Source organism: Clytia hemisphaerica, unplaced genomic scaffold, assembly GCF_902728285.1.
Source record: "Clytia hemisphaerica strain Z4C2 unplaced genomic scaffold, Clytia hemisphaerica genome assembly, whole genome shotgun sequence".
Taxonomy (NCBI): domain Eukaryota; kingdom Metazoa; phylum Cnidaria; class Hydrozoa; order Leptothecata; family Clytiidae; genus Clytia; species Clytia hemisphaerica.
In genome coordinates this window covers 835,245-853,868 of record NW_027103680.1, presented here as the reverse complement: position 1 = coordinate 853,868, position 18,624 = coordinate 835,245, and the positions used below count along the sequence as shown (strand labels likewise).

The window sequence follows — 18,624 nt, the reverse complement described above, 5'->3', positions numbered from 1 at the left end:
TTAAGTATTGCATAAGATTATAGCATAGAAACGCAATTCCGAAACTTGCAACACCCTTTTTTGTACAAGCACACCAGTAAATTTTAACTAAGCATCAAGTTTGGCTGTGCAACTGAGCACTTGCAAGGAAATCTCTGGTTAATATTTGACTGTGATGATTGGAGTGTTTAGCACTCCCCTAGGAATAGTATTTGGTAAATTTATTATACTTTTTTCAAAACTCTTTGGCTTAAATGCTGAGTATTCTTAAAATGGTTTTTACACTTACTCTTCATCTTATTTGCTTAAAGGGTCTTAAATTCAGAAGTTTTGTAGTTCTAATACCTTAGATTAATTTGGTCCACTTCTATTCTTATTTCTCACTTTATCTACACGTTTTTTTTTTATAAGAACAAACTATATAAGAACATAAGGCTTCGAGGCCCCAAAATTTAAGAACATTCTAAGAACATTCTAAGGCTTTGGAGACTTAAAAACATGCATTTTCTTAAGAAATTACATCAAAATGCTCAAAAAATGCTGGAAATAAGAACATTTTAAGAACATTTTTAGGCTTCAAATCCAAAAAACTAAGAACATCCGAAGGCTTCAAAAATTTTTGACGTTCTTATAAAAAAAAAAACGTGTAACCTTGTAGAAAGTATAGAGAAGAAAGGCTATCAATTTATCATTTTCGTATGAAAGTTTACACCTTTTTTTTTGGACAATAGAATTTGAGTAGTTCTTCAATATGTCTGTCCCAAGTATATGATATAATTCATAGTATTCTGTCATATGATAATATTATGAGATTGTGTTACGGTTGTAAATTATGAATTTTCTTTCATATATAACATGTTGGCGCTAGTTCCAGCTCTTACTTTTGCAAAGGTTCTACAAGAGGTCAACATTTCTTTTATTCTGTAATAATGTAAAGAAGATTGATACACCCCTTTCTCGCAGACCCGGTTGGATTTTATCAGTCAATAGGAGTAAAAGTAACGGACCAAAAACCGATGGGAATTATTCTTCTCATATTTTTTGTGGCTGGGGATTTTAATGCGCTTGCTTTCTAGCCTGAAAATTCAGTGGGGGATGGAAAAAATAGCACAATATTTTGCAGTGAGGATTTGCTAATCTGATTATTTTTAGCGGGGACAATAATGTATTAATGTTCCAGTGGGGATGATATTTTAACCAATTTTTCCATTGGGAAGGGTTCCCCAGTGGGCCTGTGAGAAGGGGTGTATTGATCAATGATTTCGGGCAATTGCTTCAGTTCGTTTCATTTTTATATTTTAAAACTGCGGCCACTTGACCTTCAGATTGTTTTATTTGAACTCAAAATGGCAATTAATAAAACAGATTCATTTGGAAAACATTTATAGTTAGTCTGGAATGGGCTCTGCTAGAAAATTATTTGTACACGGGAGGGGTGATGGAGGATATATTGGATATTTTGTCCCGGGGGTAGTGAAAAATCTGGAAAATTTGCCTTGTTTTAGGGGCAAACTTTCTCTGATTAGGGGTGATTTTTAGTGTGCGGGGGTGGGGGGGGGTCAACTGATGCTTGTTCGGGGGAGTAAATTTCCAAAAAATGTGATATCCTCCACCCCCAATATCCTTTTTTTTTCTGGAATAGCCCAATGGATGAATTCAAAGCATAGACATATGAACATTTACTCTATGTTATTATGTCTATGTTCAAACCAAACGAAGGGTGTAATGAGAAAGTAAAACTGGGATATAACTGGGATATAAAGCATATAATGCTACAAATTTGCCTCCGAAAAAATTAATAGAAACACAAGGACCACATTAGGTGTTCACGATTAGAACAATCATGTGTTTAGGAGGCTTAGAACATCCGACTCTCGCAAAATTATTGCTTCTTACAAAAGAGAGTATTTCGTAACACGAACTGGAATAAAAATTGAAACTTTCATTTACGCAATTTATATTTTGAAATTTTACAAGAGTGATATAACGATTATATTTTCCTCAAATATTCTCAAATTTCTTAATCATTGGTTCCAGAAATATTTACAACCCATCCCCCTCAGAAAAAAAGCCTTGAATTGGATGGGACGAATTATCATTTTCACACGAAAGCGTTACAAAGAATTATTTTGAATCAGCTCGTCAGCTCGTATCAATTCAATAGAATTGATGAGAAGAGAAAAGGAAGCTGTGATCGGACGCTTGTCCCCTATTCAGAAGTTGGGAAAATGAAACACACGAAATTTTGCTGTATGGTAAGCATCATAAAGCTTGTTAGTTCTCGTATTCATTACACGTTTTTTTATAAGAACAAACTATAAAAAGAGCACAAAGTTTCGATGGTCAAAATATTAAAAACAAGGCTTTGCGGACTCTAAAACACTCGGGGTTTTTTAGGAAAATAAATAAAACTGTCAACAAATGGTCAAAATAAGAACACGTTAAGAACATTTTTTAGACTTAAAACTCATTAAAGTTAAGAACATCCAAAGGCTTAAAAAATTTAGGATGTTCTTATAAAAAACATATGTATTTATATACTTGGATGGGGAATGTTTCAAACAATGTCAGTATGGTGACACTACATTGAAGGATTTCATCAGTTATGTCGTCAAAAACGTGGTAGGGTTACTTGTCATTTTAAAAATATTTTTCTCTTTTTGTGCATCTGTCAGCTATTTTTATCCTTATACTGAAAATGATAATTTTTGTGGTTTTGGAAAATATTTCTGTTCTGAGCTTTCACTTTTCATTGCGATTTTTCTACGCTAGCACGTATTATAAAGGCCATGGCTCTTCCGTAAGCGATCTGGTCGGGTTGGCGAATCTGCTTGAGTTTTATACCTATCTACCTACCTAGGTCGGGCGCCAGGTCGGACCGAAGCTTTTTTATACAGAACTTGGAACAGTACTCAACGAGCCTTACCTCGTAGTATTTTTACTCTATGCCACGCGGAGCAGCACCGTTATACTGACTGTGTAACTGCTCTGCCGCGCATGACAGCGCGAATTTTGCCATGGTATGTGTTCACAGATGCTTGTGATTAGGAGAGTTTTTGGAAGAATTGTAGCGTTATTTTTAGGAGGTGACCTTAGAAGATAGACTTGTAGATTATGAGCTTTTTTATACAGAACTTGGAAAAGTACCAAATGAGCCTTAGATTGCAGTTATTGCATAAAAGTAAAAAAGAATCGCATCAAAACAAACCTCAATCACAAACGTAAATTTTACTTTAGAACCCAGTCGCTTTCTCGTTCGTTTTCAAGCAAGAAGCAACGTGGTTTTGAATGTTTTGACTCAACAACTAGGTCAGATTGTCACATTCGCCCCGGTATGCTCCGCCTGGAAAATCCATTATGAGATTAGTTTCATGTCAGATCTGGAAAGTCTCGCTTAAAATAAGGGTTTTTTCTGGGTACACTGTGTTTGTGTGGTGGGCACTTTCTATGAATCATTAATGATCTTCAATTATCGCAGTTCGTTGTTTATAACATTCATTGGCAATGCACGGCCTGGTTTAGGTTTTTAAGGGTTTTGTTTTGCAGTGGATAGTTTCGATAACTCCAGTCTTAACCTCATTTCTAAACGAAACTAGATTTATATAATTATTTCCAATTTTGAATGATTGCTATACCGGTATATTTCTGTGTGCTTAAAGTTTGTTACAGCAGGTAAAGGGTGTTTTAGTAAAATAGATTATTCATCAAATTGGTTGCAATAAACTAACGTGGGTGGATGTTTAAAATCAATTTTTAGTTTCGTTGAAGCATGCACCATATACAACAATTTTCAACTACTACCATTGCCAGATACATAATCTGGTATATTAATTAAATCATGATGTTTTATTTTTTTGCAAATGAAAGCATAGATATCTTATATAAAACACTAGATAGAGCTACTCTGTATTTACCAAGCAACAGCAGGTGATATAACACATGATTTTGCCTCAGTTAGGGGCAGAGCAGCTTTATCTAGTGTTTTGTGTTTTTGACAAAAGAAGTGTTGCAAACATATTTTTATTGTTTAGTTTTTACCTCATGTTGAGTTTCCCAGCTGGCACACAACGTTGTTTTAACGTTCAAATAACGTTATTTGGACGTTATGAATGTCACATGGACGTTGTTTTGATGTTGTGTGCCGGCTGGGATTGAATGAGGTAATTCGCGAAATTATCTGGATTTCATTTCGCGAGTCGGGGGTTTGCAAAATTTCGCGTGGATTTAATTTCGCGAATAAGCCTGAAAACAGCTGAAAAATAGCCATTTTTTAGACTGCTTTCTCCGCCGAAAATGCGATTTTGTGGTGGATTTAATTTCGCGAGTCAGGAATCTCACGCGTTTTCGCGAGTTTTGATTTCGCGAAAATATTTAATCTCGCGAAAGTTAATCCGATTCGATTATTTTAGACAGTTCTTTTTAACGTAGATTTTTAAGAAGGAAGAAGAATGCGAGATATCAAATTAACACGATGATGCAAATTTTTTCTTGTTTTAATGCAATGTCATAATTCTTGATGATTTATCGTTATCAAAGTTAGTTCATTAATTTCACTTTAGTACTAGGAAGGAAGGGCTCTTTCTTTAAGATTTAACAAGGAAGCGGTTTATTTTTATCACCCATGAACACTATGTCAAAGACTGCAACAGCTGATACAGTTAGTTAAAAATCTTAGCTAGATTTGGATTATGTCGGTTCTAGAAAAAGACAAGGCTCGTATTGGTTCACAGAGATGGTTTTATTTAAAATGTCTATAATATAATTAGTCAGAATTTTTCCAAGCGGGGAGGGGGAGAAGCAGGTTAAGCAGGTTAACTCACTGACCTTAATAAACCTTGGACCAAGTTTCTCAATACCGACCAAGCAAAATTTTTGATCTGAGTTTTTTTTGAAAAGTGTAACCCTAATGACGGATATATAAAGGTCAGTGGAATGACTTTATTTCTATTGTTCTCTGCGTATAAAGAGGGAGGGAGGGAGTGTTGTATTGAACTTTTATATAGTACTTATGGATGATACAATAATTAATTATCCCAATTTAAAATCGCTTTGGATTCGCTTCGCATGCATGTTTGTTTTTTAAAGGTTTATCCTTGTTTGCCTGTTTGTGAGCCTTGCTTGTTCGTTTGTTTGTTTGTAGGAGAAAAGCTTATTTATATTTGTCTTTCTCAGTGGTTTGGAGATGATGCCGACAGTTTGAACTTGTTATTAACAGTCGTTTAAAGTTGCCTCGAAATACATATTTTTAAACTAAACGATATAATTGTTTTAAGCACCAGTAGATTTGGGTTCAGCCGCGGCTCTTTTTTTCTAATTTTAAAGATTTTAGAAGATGCTTAAAATGTTTTGTTTTTAAATAAGAGTGATATCGTTTGCTTACTCATCAATTTTAATTCTTAAGCTTTTTCATATTGGATCGACACAGATGTGGAGCAAGATTGATCTGAAAGAGGAAAAGAAAAACATTTTTTGCTTACATCAGCATAATATAACAATAGCAAGACACTGTCCTGATATGAAATATGTGTCTGATATGAAACGGGAACACTTATGTAAAACTAAAGCCTTTAAAATCGATTTTACTTGCAGGCTGTGGATTATTCCTAATTTGTTCTCGGATATTTGCAATTTCATTCTTAAACTTGTGCACCTTTTTACAGGGCTACTTAATAGAGGCAATACAATTTTATTAATGTTTATTTAATACTTATTAAAATGCCTGTTACCTGTTAGAAGAATAGTACATTGATTTAGTCTTGACTGAGAATCAGTTCTTTTAAGCCACCTCAGCTTCAAAAACTTCTTCAATTAAACTAAATAAAAACTGAGTGGTTTTAAAAGTATGTTACTTTACATTTTTCGCGGTTATTCCCATATCCTCTAAGTAAGTAAGTCTGTGATCGCAGTCGGAGACGAGCCTAAGACTCTTCTTTCGATAACTATCTCTTTGGCGTAGCTATTTCTCTCTACAATCAGTGCCATCATATATTGGCACTTTTGGCTAATTTCCCTTTTTTTGAAAATTGAAGTCTCTTAAGTCTAGTGTTAAAACTCAGAGTTAAAACTCTACCCTTCGAACCTACTTTAGAGAACTTACAAATCGATTGTGGTTTCAAAACACCCCGGTGAATTTCCCTTTTGTGCCAAGTATTTTGTCACTATGTAGATTGCTCCAATTACACTTATATTTTTCCTTAATTTATGAACATGATTGAGCAGAGAGGCACCTATTACCATTTTTGTACTAAGTCTTTGGTATAATCTGGTCAGGGTTGAACCCAAGATCCTGCGCATCATAGCTGAATGCTCTACCTTCGAGTACTATATTATATGTGACCGTCCTTTATATCACGTCCCATTACGTTTTTGTCCCCCGTAATTCCCTCATGTGTGTTTTACGCGGTAAAAAATATCCCAAGCGAAATACTGTACACTAAGAATGTTATAAGTCTTTACTTCAAAACAATAAAAAGATGAAATTGGTCGGCCAGAGTGATATAAAACTGTTTTTGGTCGCGTAGCTGTTAGTGATAAGGATGTTTTATGAGATCACGCCAAAGTTTGATATGTGTAGGCAATAACTACTTTTTGAGTTTGTTTGTGTTTGCTCTTGTGAAAATGATGCAAGGTATTTCATTCTTTCGTATTCTTCTAAAGACAGTTTTATAAAAAATGGTGGTTCGTTATGCTGGTTATGTAACATAGAATGATTATAACCATGGTTGTTTTTACTAGATTGATGAAATGGGTCATGTCGTCTGTAAGATCTCTGTGGAATTGAAGCTTTAATTTTCAATTATAGGCGCTTTCATAAAAATAGTTTCCCTTGTCAATGGACGTTTTTCAGGTTTGGTTAACATATATAATTTATGCCATTATGGTATAAAGCATTTGAATTTTCATAAGGAGAACTGCCTTTTTACAATTTACATAAATTAGACTATGCTATAGTCTAAAACAAATCACTATCTAAGAAATAAGCCCAAAAGCAAAAGAAAATTCGCAAACAGGCTTTTTGCCGAAAAGAGTTTGCCAGTCGTTACTTCGAAACTCTCTCAACGATTTTTTTCCGTATACCGACCGCCTTAAACGGCAGTAAACTCCGCGCGTATAATATTTTCCCGCACGGACGATAACACCGTCTATACATAAACTTGCATAACCTGAATGAGCAACCCTGTATCACAGACCTAGTGAACCCGCTGCCCCACTGGATAATTTGGTCAAAATTTCGTCCCTGGTGCAAAGATTATGGACCCTTCTTTTGAGAATTGACCCTGATTTTATCTCCATTCGAAATTCGATGAAAAAATTTCCACTCCTAAACCACTGGATTTTTTTAGCTTTGAGCAATAGACTTTCTATATCCATTGGGATTTGGATAGAAAGTCTGTCTAGTCCCCGCTGTGGTCAAAACTTCCATCGGGGCTGTCATTGAAACATTCTTTATCGCTGCAATCGAATGCATTTTCGATATTGCAGAATAGAATGACGATCATGTCACTCACGTATAGTTGATCTTTTGGCATTTCTTTTCGCAATATTTTCAAAAGTTACTCAATATCTGTTACAGTTAATTGTACACTGCCAAAATGGATTTTCATAACCGTTTAAAGTTCTGTAGTCATACTATTGAGAGTTGATGCCAAAGAGAGAACATCTAATGAACGTCCGATGATGTCATTATCTATGATAAACCGACATGGAATTAGGTTTAAATTGTGAATGATTTAAGGCAATGCTTTTGATTTTAATTGCATCATATTTAAATGTAATGAATATAAAATTCAGTATCTAGGAAAATCTGTATGCGTCATAACTTTTGATAGACAAACTATTTTATAAGAAGTAACAAATCTTACTTTAAGAGTTAAAAGGCTAAGCAAGTTGGGTGAATTCCGCGTTGTTTTCTTTATAAGAACATCCAAAATTTTTGAAGCTGTTCTTATTTGAGTTTTAAGTTTAAAAATATTCTTAGAATGTTCTTAATTTCACTATTTTGTGAAAGCCCAAAGCCTTAAAATGACTTGTTATTTTAATATTTCTGCCATTGAAGCCTTGTGTTGTTATATAATTTGTTCTTAAAAAAACGTGTATGTCTGTAAACGTATTTGTAAAAGAGTTTGAAAAGACCTATTTTACATTTGAAAAGGAAAAGTATTTGTTTGAAAGAAGTTAACATTTGTGATGAAAGGTCATTAGCCAAAAGGCTCTTATAAAAAGGCGTGGACCTTCTCCTGTTCTGACCTTTGGTTACTAAACGATGTAACATATGTATTTACACTATGATTACATGATCATTAATAGTGGGTTTCCAATGTTAAAAAAATGGGCGGAGTATTTCATCATTAATTAGAGTGGGCGCATTAAAGATTGGGAAACTTTTTATGAGAGATATAAGTGTATTATAGTTCAGTGCCTCTAATCGTCGTTAAGGGGTAAAGTAAAGCTAACGAGAAAAATTTAAGGCTAAAAAGCTTCAAATATAGAAAATAAGCCAAATTTACTGTTTTTTAACACTTTTATTGCCGATGTCGGGTGTATCGGCACATGGGCTATACAGGAGGGCTGCCCTTCTGTAATGCCGAGTTTGAGTTAGTAATCGTAATTTTTGGTCTAACTCGTAGGAATTGGACTGAGCTTCATGGTCAAGCAATAAACAATCAAAAGAGGGAGATTCCAGCGAGATTATAAGCCAAAAAGTCAAAAGAAATGCAAAAGTTTGACAAAAATTCACTTTTTTGAGATTTTAACCATTTTCGGTGTCAACGAGTGATCCAAGAAGCTCCAAATTGGCCCTGCTTTACTTGATTCTGTCCTCTAGCGAATTAATTTGAAGTTTTAATACTGGGCAACTTTCCATCATTCAGTCATATCCGCGCATCTTTAATTCCCCTAACCTACCCCCTCCCCCCATAGCCACTGCCCTGCCCGACCACCCCGCCCTTCCTGAAGGCGCCCAAAAAAAGAAGAGACTAGCGATTTTCTTTAAAAAACTTAGAAAAAAGGGCTGTGGCACTGAAAGGGTTAAAGTAAAATGATATAATTAATCACTATTTTAAAAATAAAAATTTATTTCGTCTTAAAATAATATTAACTCGCATTCAAAAAACCATCTAGCCAACCCACACTTCCACATTTAATTGTCATCATCATTTTGTCTCTTTGTATACTCTCAATCAATCACAATGACACTAAATACCATTCGCCCAAATTCCTGTCTAATCCTTATTTAATTGGTTTTAAGATCTTTCTTAATTTCCTTTTTTTGTTCATCGATAGCTATTGGTATATAGTAGTTAGTATAACTAAAGCCACATATACGTTTTTTTATAAGGAACCTTAAGTTGGCTCCGGGGTTCCTGGGGTTTCAGTCTAGTAGTAGTAGTTTCTTATTTACTTAGCTGCTTAAATTAGATTTGCTGGAAAGCTAGGTATGAATGATGTTTCCTCAATATTTGCCATCTTTTTTGTTTAGGTTTTTGTAAATGTGTGCAAGTTCAAGTTAAACTCTCTGTTCCTTAACTTGTTTTCTTACTCTCAGCCTGAGCAGTTCTTTAACAATTCCTTATTTTTCAGAACATTTTCAGCCTCAAGTTCCTTATAAGCTTGTTCCTTATAAAAACAAAGACGTGTACTCGTTTATTTATAAGAACAAACTTTATAAGAACAAGCTATATAAGGAAAAACTATATAAAAACATAAGGCTTCGATGGCCAAAATATTAAGAACAAGTTAAGAACATGCTGACTTTAAAACACCGATTTTCTTAGGAAAATGGACAAAACCACTCACAAAAATGGTGAAAATAAGAACATGTGAAGAACATTTTTAGGCTTAAAACTCAAAAAGTTAAGAACATCCCTCCCAAGGCTTCAAAAGTTTTTTATGTTCTTATGAAAAACGTGTATCAATGATTGAAAAATTGTTTCGCAATGGATAATGGAGGTTGTGAACGACAGGAAAGAGTAGGCTATTGTTCTCTATTGTTTTCATGGTATTATGAACGAGGTAATAGATTTAGATGTTAATTGCTCATACCTTGCTTCTATTTAGTTGGCATCAAAGGTTTTTTTTCTCTTTTAAAAGACAACACTAAACAAAATTTGCTTTTATAATCATTAAACTCTTCTATCTCTCTCTCTTGTTCATGGATTGTTTTTGTTTTGTTTTTTTTTTTGTCGGCAGTCTGGCCTGTTGTTGATATTTGTATGTTTTAGTTAATCTGGCGCATGACAAGGAATTATCTCATGAAAGGAAGTTTAATATTAAGGGGATTCTTTTTCCAAGGCTCCTGAACCTGAGCTCGTCATGTACATGCTATAAGACATGGAATATTTCATCCTTTTTTTTTGTTTTTTTTTATTAGGAGATAGAAGATTTAGAAGACAGGTGAAGAAGAGCTGTTCGTTCTAATGGAATATAATTTGATTTTAATGGTATTACTGTTATTGAGCAATAGCTGTTGAAAAAAAACTGATTTTAAAATTTTTATAATGGAACCCTAGGCTGATGGAATTTTTCACTTTTTTTCATTTTCCCCTTATTTTACGCGATTTACTTTTTTAATTTCATTTCTTTTTCTTGGCTATTAGTTTTCACTTCTCCTTTTTCACTATATTCTTCGTTTTCTTTTTTGTTTTGTTTATATATTTCGTTGTAAATCTCTATTTCAATCGATTTCTAAATATTATATTAATATTTCACAATCATCAGATTGTAGATTTTTCATTTAAAGTTCGCGTCATAAAAATCATTTTTAGTTTTATGCTTAATGGCCTCTTGTGTGTTGGTTGGATGGTTAAAATGGGAGTCGGATGTGTAGCTTGATTTTTGGTTTCTGTCTGAGTTTCTCGAAAGTAAATGTTAGAGTTAAAAGCTTGACGGGTTAAATGAAAATAAAGTTAATAAGTACATAATTCTTTGAGTACTATTGTCCATTTTCTTAAGAAATTGGTTCCGCAAAGACTTATGTTCTTAGTTTTTTCTTAAGATCTTGGTGATCGAAGCCTTATGTTCTTATATTGTTTGCTCTTATTGAAAAAAGAAACATCCATCCTTTTTGCTCACACCACACTGTAAGGAATGTGGTATGGTATTATGGTCTTACCTTAGCAAATCATGGTGATAAAGGGCTCATTTAATATTCATAAAAAACCTACATGAAAATATCAAAGCAGTCCCTAACCTCCTTACGGAACCATGACATTTAAATACGTGCTGTGCGACGTTTATCGGAATCTCCTCGGAAATAAGATTCAAGTTTATTTGTCAAAGAGTGTATGTAGCATTGAAATGGACTTGATGCTTGTCTAACCCAATAGTCTCTATAACTCGAACAATCATTTGGGAAAAGAAAATCTTTCAATGAAGATTTCGATCACAGACTTTCACCGTAATGGACTGTGTTCGAATCCCAAGCTCTTCCAGGCAGGGTGTTAGGGATATATGGTGATAGACTCTCTACCTTCACTCATAAAATCTTTCAAGTTAAAGATTTTATCGAGATCTCCCTTTTGCGCCAGAATCTGCGGGGCAAGTGAATATTAACAGTATGTTAACAAACTGCTTTAAGGGGATTTAGAAATCAAAACAAAAGCAGTTCACTTTAACTGTGGAATATTATTATATAATCATAATAATTCATGAAGTTTTTTAAATTTTCAGTAGAAACACATAATATGAACCAATAGAAAAAAAAACAAATTGTTAACCTTTGTAATGATGGGTGCAATAAATTCCAATCAAAAACTGAATAGCCATCACACTAGCAAAGGTGCCAAGCAAGGTAAGTAATTTTCTTTACTTTCAGCTTCTTTTTAACCTATCCGAATCATCATATATAATGATTCAAAGTGCCGTAGGAAGTGTTTTGATATTGGGGTGGCTGAAGTTTACTGACACCGCAAGGGCGGGCCAGAAAAGAGGGAAATTTATCTTGGATCCGTTAGGACACCCCCTGCTCACAGAACCATTGAGACCCCTAAGTAAATCATCACTGCAGAATATTGTGTTATTTTTCAAACCCCCACTGAATTTTCCGGCTCGAGAACATTGGAATTCAAATCCCCAGCCATAAAAAGCATGGGAAATCGATCACCATCGAGTTTTTTGTCCGTTATTTTTAACTCCCACTGGCTGGAAAAATCCTACCGGATCTGTGAGAAGGGGGTGTGTTAGTTGCTTGCTTCCTCTAACGGATACGATCAAATTCGTGCCTGGTAATTCTCAAGGGTTAAGAACTTACTATATTCTTTCTTTTCAGTATGTCTTCAAGATTTCCATATACTAAGATCAGTGGGCAGAGGTGCATTTGGTAAAGTTTGCATCATACAGAAGAAAGATACTAAACATTTATATGGATTGAAATATATGTCAAAACGTGCTATTATAGAACGTTCGGCCAGTAGAAACGTTTTAAAAGAAGTTGAAATTTTAAAAATGTTACATCATCCATTCCTGGTGAATATGTGTTATTCGTTTCAAGATGACGAGGATATGTTTATGGTTCTGGACTTAATGTTGGGTGGTGATTTAAGATACCATTTGAACCAAGGACATTTGTTCTCCGAGGAAGAGATTGCATTGTATATTGTTGAGATGGGATTAGCGCTGGATTATCTGCACAGTAAACGTATACTCCACAGGTGAATATAAAAACTATTCACACATGTTTTTTAAATAAGAACAATTCTGGTTTAGAACCTAAGAACAAATTAAGAATGATTGGATCTTCTCTCATTTTATTACTAAGAAAAAAGTTCTTATAAAAATACACGCATCTTTTTACATGAGAAACAGAAATTCTTAAAACCTCCGGTTTTGAATTCTTAAGCCTAAAAATACTCTTAAACATGTACTTTTTACACCATTTTTAGAGTACTTTTAAGCAACTTTCTAAGCAAATCAGAAAATTAGAGTCCGCAAAGTCTTAAAATGTTCTTACTAGTCCTTGATGTTATAGCCATAGAAGCCTTATGTTCTTGTACAGTTCTTATATAAAAAAAGCTTTTGGCATGTGATTCAAGACACACACATGACTTTTTTTCATACCACTCACAAAATTGACTTTTTATTGGACTTGAGCCAAACAAATCTAAAATATTGTTGCCCCCTTAAGGCGTTGATGTATATTTAATGAGTCCATTTTCTCACACACAATTCAAATTACCTCTTTTTCTCAAATTAATAGCCTACCATATTATTTTCTTTTTTTAGAGATATCAAACCCGACAATGTCCTTTTAGACTCCAATGGTAAGAACTTCTAATTCACGCTTTTTTATATGAATTGTGTTTTCCATTTCATCATGGATCTAGTCTAAACTTTTAAGGGAAAATTCATCTAAAAAAATCTAATACGGTATAAATTAGGGTTAGGATCCAAATTCAACCTAAATTTAACATTACCTCAAACGAAAAATATGGCATTTTTGTGAAAGTCTTAATTTCTAGTGTTAATTGTCAATATACAGGTATTCTTGGGTTCAGTTGCTAAATTTCATTGAATTCTTAGCATATTCTTAAATGTACATTCTATTTCTTCCAGGCCATATCCATCTTACAGATTTCAACATTGCCACATACGTTCCCGAAGGGAAGATTGCAATATCTTTAAGTGGAACACGACCATACCTTGCACCTGAAGTATTCTTATCAAGTATCGGCAAAGTACCAGGTTATTCCTTTGAAGCTGATTGGTGGAGCTGGGGTGTCACGCTTTGTGAACTCGTCCGTGGAAAGGTGAGAATGTTTATTTTGATAGTTTGTAATTTACTCGAGTGTTTACTAAAAAAGACATGAAATCGCAGCTTATCTAAATTCATTTCAAAGAGACCACCTTTTGATTTGGTGTAATGGCCAGTGGATCAAAATTCTCAAAATAACGCTCATCCGACGTTCATAATAGCTTTTTGTCATTAGTAAAGTAGTAAAAAAGTTTATGACTATACATCGTGGACGACCCGCAGGCTCCCTTTTCTTTAGCTGTCTATCAAATGTAACAAATGGGAGAGCTCCATACCTTTGCCAGAATTTTTTTTGATTTTAAGTTTTATTTTTCTCCTTACAGCGTCCATTCCACATCAGTTCATCAAGCAAAATCGAGGCAACCTGTAAACTTTTCGAAAAAGACTTGGTGATTTTGATGCCAAGCAACCTGTCGGTATCCATGGTTACATTACTAACAGATCTTCTACAGACAAATCCAAGGAAACGTTTAAATTCATTACAAAAACTGAAAAACTATCAAGCGTTGAAATGTTTAGATTTTACTAGTGTTGAGAAACAATTAGTTGCAGCGAAATTTACGCCGAGTAATGATAGATTGAATTGTGATCCTACATATGAATTGGAAGAAATCATGATCGAATCGAGACCGTTGCATAAAAAGAAACGCAGGAAAAGAAGGAAAAGTAATGTAAGTATGTTTAATGCTTAAGTACACGTTTTTTATAAGAGCAAACTATATAAGAACATAAGAACAAGGCTTCGATGGCCAAAATGTTAAGAGCAATTTAAGAACATTTTAACGCTTTGTGGACTCTAAAACATCCGATTTCTTAGGAAAATGGATAAAAATACTCAAAAAATGGCGAAAAGTTAAAGAACATTTTTAGGTTTAAAACTCAAAAAGTTAACATCCCAAGGCTTCAAAAATTTTGAAAATAGGTACTGGGATCACAGATTTCTGTAATGCCCGAAGGGCTAGATGTCGTGCTTTAAGCTTTTACAAGCAAAAAAAAGTGAATATCGCAAAAAAAAATATTGCTGCTATTTTCGAAAACCAGGGCAGCTTCTGATAGGTCAAGTGGCGAAATTCTATTGTAATGTCACGTGAACTCGGTAGGATTTTCTACCGAAATACGGTACACTTTTAAACCAAAGCACGACATCTAGCCCTTCGGGTTTAATAAATCTGTGACTGGTGTGATGCTAACCATCAGGATACCTTTTTTTCAGTGAGGTACTTAGTTTAAAAAAAAATCAAACATAGGTTCTCATATAAGGGCTTGTTACGGAAAATTTGAAGAAATACACATGTTGCAAAATTAAAGTCTAAGGACAAATCACGCTTTTACTCGAAATTTTTATGCGCTTGTTACATGACATTCATTTCTGATTGGTTGGAATTTATTGACACTAATGAAGTTATCAGCTGTAAGTTGTAAAGCAAGTAACATGGGAATAAAATCACGTGAACTTTTTCGAGTAATCACATGTTTTGACTGCATTGATATAATTTTGCAACCCGTGTATTGCTCTCTAAAATGGTAATTGTTCGCCTTCAATATTGAAGAAGAAAACTGAATTTATCTTTAAAACTCATTTCCAATTTTCAAATGTTTCATTGAATTGCACAAATTATACTCCAATTTAAGCCATTAGCCAACACTTCATCTACGATGAGGAAGTTCATTTTGTGTAATGTTAGAGCAATATATTTTTACCGTCTGGTCTGGTCTACATATTTTCGATATGGGAAGTCTAAAATATTGTGAAAATAGCAATATGTGTTTTATATTTCCCTGATTTGTTAAAGCTTTTCAGCTAGAAAAAAACCCTTGATTTAGTTATTTAGATATTTTTTGATACCACCATTAGGCATTGAGGCGACGTTGAAATTAAAACCAACACAAAACTATCCCAAGACAAGAAATTCACTTCTTCTTCGGCACCTATCACCATGCTATCACACTTAAGAGATATTAAAATGTGTTTTTTATGCTGTCTACACGCCATAATTTAATACAAAATATAACGGATTTATTTTTTTCTAAATTTTTTAGACTCCAATCATTCCATCGGATGATCCTGTCGTCCTTTCAATACAAAATTTGACCAATAAATTTACTTCATTTCAACGGGGAAAGTAAGTAAAAGTAATTTAGTAGCTGCTAAAGTATGTTCATTTTTCCAGTGGTGCGCGTACTCAAGATATTGAGATTGCGCAAACAAATTTTAATATACTCAAAGCACTCTGGAAGTGATGAAGTGATGGAATAATCTTTAATCAATGCGATATATTTTGAGATCAGTCACCGATTGACGTATTTTTCTTGACTGTTGGATCTATCTTTGACTTTTCTATTTTACAATCAGTATAAATTGAATAGTATCTTGGCGTTATCTCGGCTAATAACTTCAATATTCCAGTAATGTCTGACGATATGAATTTCAGTCACATTCCTAAGAGTAACTCATTATATTTTATTCTTCTTTCTCTCCCCCCTTTAGTTTCAATTCATCGGAAGATATGTCAAGTGAAACGCTGGAGATTTTGTGTGGTGTGAAGCGCTCACCCAGTGGTACACCCCTTGATGAAAGCACGTGACTATATGGCGCTTGATGAGAATTTAAGGAGCAATGTGATAACTGATTTAGAGAACACTATTTGATAAAAGCACGTGACTATATGACACTTGATGAAGATTTAAAGAGCGAAATGGTGACTGTTTTGGAGCTGCTGACTTTCAAGACTTTTCGTCCGATTGTTATGTGAGTTACATACCATTCATCTTCTTATCGGCTGAAACCAGTAGCAAGAACACCTTGCTTTGAATTTTCCTGGATGCCGTCTATTTCAAGCTTGCCATTTTCCTTGGCAATCTAAGACTCCAGTCATTTCTTTTAATCAAGCAAAGAAAGAAGGTTTCCATATTCTCGTAAACCCTTTTTGATTTTGCTATTGAAACGTTTATATGGAGCTCTAGCCAACCCTCAAAATTTATCATGGCGGAGATATAACGTTTAGAAGAAAAGTCTTAGAATGGTTGTTGCAAAGTGGTTAATTTTGGATTGGCATTTTATACTTTTTGAATGGAGCACTCTTTGGATTGTGGCGTAATTTGTTTCATTCCTTTGTGTTATCACTTTCTTGCGTTCAGTTTTCATATATGAAGCACACATATTTCGCAAGGCACATAATCCTTATAACTCGATAACGATGGACAAAGTTCGTGGGCTGTTAGACCCACTTATAGCTTCCTTTATGATATGTTTAAAAATATCGTACATGAAAAAGGCGACAAATTATTTTTAAAACATGACCGGATGATTGTAAAAAAATGAAGAATTTGCGGATCTGAAAACTTTTAAGGAAGATGAACAAACGATACTATGAGTTGAGAGACTACTTCGAACCATCTCTTCAATACAAACAAAACGTATCGGTATTAATGATATTACCTTTTACCTCACACACTGTGACGATTTCAATATCATTCATGAGTATTTTTGTAACCATTCTCTCGATATTGGACTTTAAAGGACATTGAAATTTCCGGACATTAAAATATATTAAATATGTGATTATTGGAATCCGAAATATATTGATGCCTATATTAAGTATCCCATCATTGGATATAATGATATTTTTTTTCATTCTTGCCAATTTAAAGGAAGCTATTAAAAAGTTCTGATCTTACTATATAATATTTTAGGGTCTTGGTTTTATCAGAATGTTTTCAACATTCCATACACCTTTTCGACCGTAGTCGCGCGGTCAGCAGGCGCGTGTCACTTTATTATCTATAGACCCCTAAACTTGATCCAATTTTTTTCTTACGCCTTTTTTTATTGTCTATAGGTGCGAGAAAAAAAAAGACTAGGACGTTTTTAGGGTGGTAAAACGGACACAATTGACGGCTACGATCGAAAAGTTGTATTAAACCAAAACAACATACAATATCAATTTATGATGGTTGTATTAGGCATTTTTTATAAGAGCAAACTATGTAAGAACATGAGGCTTCCATGACCGAAATATTAAGAACAAGTTAAGAACATTATAAGCCTTTGCGGACTCTAAAACATCAAATTTCTTAAGGCATATAAGGAGACTTTGTTTGAGTGTTGCTGTTATTTTGTTATATTACGTAATATTTTGTTACCTATTGGCTTATTAATGTTTATCAATTCTTAGATCATTAATCTATTTTGAAGATAATGACAATTAGAAAATTAATAACAATGTAATATAAAAAAGACAAAAGCTGTAAATATGTGAATAATATGAAAATAAAGTGTTTTTTTTGGTTCTTTAGTTTATATAATTAATTTACGACAACAAACAAAAACTATGTTTAATATTTAGATAATAGAAAAAATATTATTTATTTATTTGATAATTTTGATTTTGTTTTCAATATTTCTTTTCGTTTGTTTTGGTTCCTCCCATGAACTACAATGTTTGCCTTAATATTTGACACTGCAAAATTCTGGGACAAGCTGGAGTTTTTACAAGCTCTTATTTGATTTGGTTGGTCGTTAAGATGTAATAAAAGAATCTCATTACTTTTTCTAAAGAACGCGTAATCTCTATCACTTTAAATGACCAATTAGTGGAGTATCTTGTAAAAACTCTAGCTAATCCAAAAATTCTAAGAACCGCATGTAGTTTTTAAGTACCTTAACGAGGGTCGGAAAGTAGAATTTTAACTCTGAGTTTACACGATCGACACACGATTCTTAAGTCTCAGAAGCTTAGGATCTGAGGATCCAAGGGACTAGGCTGAGAATATAGCCATGATACCCCTCCCACATCAAAATATCCGAATATCTATAAAGAAAAAAGCCTGAAAATGTCATTATTACCCGAACTTTAAATTCAGCAAAACGCTTATTTACCCAGAAATGCTAACATATT

General features: G+C 33.8%; 1 protein-coding gene across 1 annotated transcript; it reads left to right on the top strand.

Annotated features, from left to right (window-relative positions):
* Nucleotides 1–11,649: 11,649 nt before the first annotated feature.
* Nucleotides 11,650–18,072, top strand: LOC136803730 (serine/threonine-protein kinase 32C-like). Its single transcript, XM_067060449.1, has 7 exons — nucleotides 11,650–11,767; nucleotides 12,245–12,626; nucleotides 13,198–13,235; nucleotides 13,528–13,721; nucleotides 14,050–14,397; nucleotides 15,767–15,849; nucleotides 16,215–18,072. Exons 1-7 carry the CDS (start codon nucleotides 11,701–11,703, stop codon nucleotides 16,309–16,311), a joined length of 1,209 nt encoding a protein of 402 aa, XP_066916550.1. The 5' UTR covers nucleotides 11,650–11,700; the 3' UTR covers nucleotides 16,312–18,072.
* Nucleotides 18,073–18,624: the final 552 nt, after the last annotated feature.

Excerpts from the sequence above, each read along its gene's own strand:
- LOC136803730 (XM_067060449.1), top strand. The coding sequence starts at position 11,701 with ATGATGGGTGCAATAAATTCCAATCAAAAACTGAATAGCCATCACACT. Across the intron at positions 13,236-13,527 it reads TGTCCTTTTAGACTCCAATG|GCCATATCCATCTTACAGAT; the intron begins GTAAGAACTTCT and ends TATTTCTTCCAG. Across the intron at positions 13,722-14,049 it reads GTGAACTCGTCCGTGGAAAG|CGTCCATTCCACATCAGTTC; the intron begins GTGAGAATGTTT and ends TTCTCCTTACAG.